Source organism: Vicia villosa, unplaced genomic scaffold (assembly GCF_029867415.1).
Source record: "Vicia villosa cultivar HV-30 ecotype Madison, WI unplaced genomic scaffold, Vvil1.0 ctg.002467F_1_1, whole genome shotgun sequence".
In the NCBI taxonomy this organism is placed as follows: domain Eukaryota; kingdom Viridiplantae; phylum Streptophyta; class Magnoliopsida; order Fabales; family Fabaceae; genus Vicia; species Vicia villosa.
In genome coordinates this window covers 184640-190534 of record NW_026705936.1, presented here as the reverse complement: position 1 = coordinate 190534, position 5895 = coordinate 184640, and the positions used below count along the sequence as shown (strand labels likewise).

At 35.4% G+C, this 5895-nt stretch overlaps 1 protein-coding gene across 1 annotated transcript; it reads left to right on the top strand.

The window, feature by feature from the left end:
• Positions 1-964: 964 nt before the first annotated feature.
• On the top strand, positions 965-2734 carry LOC131638884 (ervatamin-B-like). The gene is made up of 4 exons (XM_058909425.1): positions 965-1533; positions 1714-1940; positions 2025-2165; positions 2243-2734. Exons 1-4 carry the CDS (start codon positions 993-995, stop codon positions 2471-2473), a joined length of 1140 nt encoding a protein of 379 aa, XP_058765408.1. The 5' UTR covers positions 965-992; the 3' UTR covers positions 2474-2734.
• Positions 2735-5895: the final 3161 nt, after the last annotated feature.

Here is a 5895-nt window from a genome sequence, read left to right as displayed (position 1 = left end):
TTTTAAGTGTCGTTCTAGAAGAATTTTTTTGTTCCTATTTAAGTGTCGTTTTATAATTTAATGTTATAATTTGTCATTTATACCCTTATTTTCTCAATAACTCCACCTCAAATTTTTCAATTAGTTATTGGAAAAAGAGAATGTATGATTGAATTTATTTGGAAAGAGAAAAATAAATAAGGGTATAATAGGAAAAGTAACTCTAATAATCCACTATCTTGGTTGAAGAGCTCTTTGCTAAAACGACACTTAAAAAGGAACAGAGGGAGTATTAATTAATTTGATAATTGGTGGGGTCAAACATAAATTGATTGGACCACATATAAATTTGCTTATTCAAATTACCAGTAGAGTGAAATTGGTTTAAATTACTTAGATGTTGCTTAAATACAATGTGGCAATTGGTCCCACAAAAATTATCTCAAACAACTACAAATAAGTTCTCCTATTGGAGATGCTCTAAGAAACTAAGCCTAACTTATCGGCAGAAAATAGCCCAAACAAATAGCCTATGTATTTAAAAGGAATACTCTCGATTTTACATTGAGAAATAGAGTTTTTGAGTAAGATATCAACACTTTGAATAAATTAAGATTTCTCACATAACACAATAAAATAAGACTGCATTCTATGAGTTAAAAAAGACTATGCATTACATCAAAGAATAAAAAAAAAAAGACTATGCATTCTATTAGTAAAAAAATAGACTATACATTCGAATAAAATAAGACTGCAAATGAGACTCACTCCATACGTCTATTTTTGTTTGACTAATAAACAAAAAATTGAAAATGTTGTTTATTATGGAATATTAAATTATTTTATTAATAAATTAGTCGAACTAAATAATAAAGGAAATTTTTAAACATATAAACTACTAAGTAGAACTTGACATCTCAACTTATATTCTATAAATATGTTGATCTGACTTTTAAAGAATACACATCTTTTCCATAAAAAGTTTTATATCTTCAAGTTACTTCTAATAAGAGATGAAGATTTCCTACAACTCGATGCCATTTCGTTTCTTCATCATCCTCACTGCATGCTTATGTATATACTTTGCCATTCGAAAGAAAACAATTATTGAAAATGAAGATATGTTAAGTATATTTTCAAGTTTTGAGATCCCAGCCAGTAAGTACACCTCCATATTGGGTCCCAAATTTGATAAGCTTCCTAATGAAGATGATGTTATACAATTATTTCAAGTATGGAAGAAAGAACAGGGACGAGTCTACAATGATCTAGAAGAGATGGCAAATAAATTTGACACATTTGTTACAAATTTGAAGTATATCGTAGAGACTAATGCAAAGAGAGACTCACCTCATAGCTCTCTTCTTGGTCTGACCAGCTTTGTTGATTTGAGCTTCGTCGAGTTCAAAGAAAGATACATGACCACAAATAGTGACACGATAAATATTGTGAACAACGATGATGTTGGTGACTTAACATGTAGTGATCCACCACCATCCAAGGATTGGAGGTCAGAAAAAGCTGTCACTTCTGTTAAGAATCAAGGCACTTGTGGTAAGTTTGTTAGTTCATTTTAATATTACGCCCATGAATTGTTTTAAAAATTAAAAGCTTTAAAAATGGCATCTTTGCGAACTTTTCAAATGGATCATACTACAGCTTACCAAATCATAAAATTAGCACCTCTATACTTAATCTTCACAACTAATTGTCACATTGAATTTGATTTATCAGGTAGTTGCGCATCATTCTCAACTGTAGGTGCCATTGAAGGAATAGTTGCAATAGTGACGAAGAAGCTTCTCGACCTTTCTGCGCAAGAGCTTGTGGATTGTGTTGGTAATGGTTGCCATGGCATATATACGCACGAGGCATTCCAATGGGTTTTAAATCACGGTGGGGTTGCATTGGAGAGTAAATATCCTTATACTGCAGTGGAGGGTTCATGCAAAGCCTCACAGGTTCTTAATTTTTATCATTATTATTATATATCTTTTTCTGAGTGTTGTATTAATTTACCAAACTCCTTTCTTCATGAAATATAGATTCCAAACAGTGCAAGTAGTAAGATTGATTCGTTTTATCACGTGGACAAATCAGAGAAGGCACTATTGTGTGCAGTTGCTAAACAACCGATTAGTGTCTGTATTTATGCAGCCACACAAGAATTTCAACATTATTACAACGTAAGCGTTTCTTTGTATTTAACTTTTTTAGTACTATTATATTTGCTAATAAAAAACATATATCTATCCATTGGCAGGGAATACTTCAAGGTCGAGATTGTCCGGTGGATTCTACGGTTATGAATCACTGCATGTTAATAGTGGGCTATGCCTCTCATGAAGGACAATATTATTGGATAGTTAAAAACTCCTATGGCACAAAATGGGGAGGAATGGGAGGTTATATGTTTATCAGAAGGAATACTACTAAAATGTATGGAGTGTGTGCAATCAATGCATGGGCCATATATCCAAACAAAAATAAATGAGCTTTTGAGAACTAAAATTCTAAATTTGAAAAATAAGTAAAAATAAGATTTACAGATTTGTGAGTCTGGTGTCATTTTTCTTGTTCAAAGTTGTGAATCATAAATAGTAAATAAACAGAAAGAAGCTTCTTTTCTACAATGAAGTTAAGCTTAGGACCTTTTGTTATCCGGGTTGAAGCATCTTTGGATTTCCTTTATTTAATTCAATTTTGCATATTAAAAAAAATAATGATGTTTCAAAGTCAATGATGTAATAGATCCTTCCTGAGTTATTAAGCATTAATAATAAATAATTAAATAAAATAATATTGCAGCTTCACGGGCAATGATGTAATAGAGCCGTCATGATAGTAAAGTGGTTGGTATTCACTAAAAAAAAAAGTTAAATTGTGGCGTTTCCATAAAATGACATAAATTTAGCTGCCGCTAAGAAACATTCACAGCTTCTGATTCCTGCTTCCATCGGACAGCTTCAGAACTTGAATTTCTTTGATCCTCAGAACATTCACAGCTTCTGATTTCTTCTTCCATCGGACAGCTTCAGAACTTGAATTTCTTTGATCTTCAGAACATTCACAGCTTCTGATTTCTTCTTCCATCGAACAGCTTCAGAGCTTGAATTTCTTCTTTCATCACTTCATGCTAGAATGTATCAGAACATTGTTGAATGAACCAGAGCATCATCAGAGCATCTCTTCATCCTGAAATGTTACAGAACAAAACTAAACGACAAACGTCAGCATGAATGAGTCAGAACATAGAGTATGTTTCATAACACATAATATGTATCAGAGCCATATGGTATGTGTCAGAACACATAAACATAATGTTTCAGATCATATTCTATCATCAGAATATCTGAACATTCTTCCTTCTTGCTTCTGATTCTGAAGCTTCATAGCACTCAGCTTGCTTCATGAATCCAAGAGCTTGATTCTCTAAAGAATTACTTTTCCTCATCTTGTTGCTTCTTATGTTGATCTTCAGTTCCTGCAACAACACAACTTAAAAGCATAGAACTTTGCAAGTTCTGTTAGTAATGTGGGGCCTTTTTACCCGATAACTGATAATATTTAATCAAATCATTTATCATATATTTTCTCCCCCTTTTTGTCATAACATCAAAAAGAATATAAAAGATTCAGATGTAGAAAACGACAAAGGAAAGAAACAGAATCAAACTTTTCATTGATTTAAACAAGCAGGATTACAAAAGATGTATGCAGAATATGCAGATGCAATCAAGGAAAGAAAACTACAAAGGCCAAAGACTAAGACCCTAGCTTAGACAAAATCTGCGCTAGAATGTCATGAACCCCGTCAGTGCTCCCAGTTTGTCTTACCATGAAGGAGCGAAACTCAGCGTTGGCTGCTTCTTGCGCATCCAAACGAGAAGCCAGCATAGCCTGATTCTGATGCAGAGCTTCCAAGGTCTCCATCAGAGCTGAGGGTACACCAGAAGAAGAAGCACCAGAATTTCTGCCAACAGGGACAGCAATCTCAGCAGGACGATCTTCTGGGAGGTCTTCAGCTTCTGTACCTTCCATCTCAACATCTGAGTCTGACTCAGGAGCAGCCTCAGCATATTCTGGTTCAGGCAACACAGACGCTCCAACTTCCAACGCCTGAAGAATAGCTGCTAGGTTTATTGGAGGAGTAGGACCAGCAACTTCAGCAGGATAAACCACTTCTGGAAAGACCATGTGAGGAGCACTTTCAGAAGGGTTCATTCTGAACCAATCAAACAACCACTGAAAATCTCCAGTCAGCACAGGGTACCATGGTCTCCAAACCACGATGTCTCTGCAGAGATTTTCTTCTTCCATCTCATCTGCAGGTATCCTCTCTTCAAGAACTCTTCTGTTCCTGATGAGATGGTGATAGCTGCTTTCACCAACTTCCAAGAGACGACCACGAACACCAGGTGCGTCAGACATGATCCTTCTCTGGACATCCGTAGCCTTGACCAGAAAATCCTGACGAAATGCATCCCAGAGGTTGCAGGTAGCATACTCATCCAGATGGTTAAGGTGAGCAGCGCCCAGAATCTCCAACTAGCTATTTACATCAGAATGTAAAAGCTCTAGAAATGATTGAGTGGTAGGTGTTGGAGGGTTGACAGTGAACCTGGAGTCGGGAAACACAAAACTGTAGGGGTTAGGTGTTCTGGTGGGAAAGGGTGTGAGAGAGATGAGGATATATCTGAGGGATGGGTTGAAGGAGAGGAGATATCAGATGGTGAAGAAGGTGGTTCCAGAGAGATGAATGAAGAGGAAGAGGTGGTGGATGTTTGTGAAGAGGAAGGTGATTGAGGGATACCGTCAAGAGGTTTAAACACACGTCTAGAATAGTTTCCAGACATCATAGCTTCAAACGGGTTCACTTTGAGAGGATCGTAGGTGATCCTTACTCTTTTTGGTTTGTTTTCTGGTTCATCAGTTGCCTTTCTCTTTTGTTTTCGATCAGATTCTTGATTTGAGGAGCTTGAAGAAGGATTCATGATGAGGTTGCAGATAGTGAAAACCGCTAGGGTTTATGATATGAATGCAAAGAGAGAAAGATAGAGCAAAAAGAAAACTGAATGTAAAAGAGAGAAATATAAGAGGAAAAAGAAACGTTTGAAGAATATAAAAAGAAAAGAAATAAAAAGAAATGATGGATAGCATTTAATGTTACGTGACGTGAGGAGAGATAATAATGACAAAAGAAGTGATTAGCACAGTTACCTAAGTAGGCGTCCCCTCAACTGCACGCACGCTTGTCCAGGGATAGTGAACACGTGTTTACCATCTGGATAGCCAGTTACAGCTGTTTTACTTTTAAAGAGATTCTGAATCAACTTAGACAATGAACCGTTAGTAATAACCGAATCACTACTTCTAATTGATTGCAATCAGAACTTCTTATAAAAAACTAATCCAATTTCATTTCAGAAGATACTCATACATAAGATCTTCTCATCTTCTCATTCTGGGCATAAATCCATACTGATATTCTTCAGAATGATCTTAAACCTATCTTCAGCAAGGGGTTTTGTAAAGATATCAGCCCATTGATGGTCTGTATCCACAAAGTTTAAAGATATAACACCCTTCTGAACATAGTCCCTTATGAAATGATGTTTAATCTCAATATGTTTAGCTTTTGAATGTAAGATAGGATTCTTAGATAAACTGTAATTGCAAAGCATCTCAAGCATAGTTTGTTTTGATGAAGACAATATGGACATCAAGCTTTCATAAAGGATGTGCAAAAAGAATCTCAAGTCTTAAGCAAAGAACACACAATTTCAAAGTCTTGAAGAAATAATAAAGATTCAAGAATCAAGCAATAAATGGCAAAGGTATAAACAATACTCACTTTGACATATAATTGTTCACAAAATATACTCTCATGCATATCATAATCATGAACAAGTCTCA

Bases quoted from the DNA above. Each gene is read 5' to 3' on its own strand.
- LOC131638884 (XM_058909425.1), top strand. From the start codon at position 993: ATGAAGATTTCCTACAACTCGATGCCATTTCGTTTCTTCATCATCCTC. The intron at 1,941-2,024 runs GTTCTTAATTTT...CATGAAATATAG, and splicing joins GTTCATGCAAAGCCTCACAG to ATTCCAAACAGTGCAAGTAG. The intron at 2,166-2,242 runs GTAAGCGTTTCT...ATCCATTGGCAG, and splicing joins AATTTCAACATTATTACAAC to GGAATACTTCAAGGTCGAGA.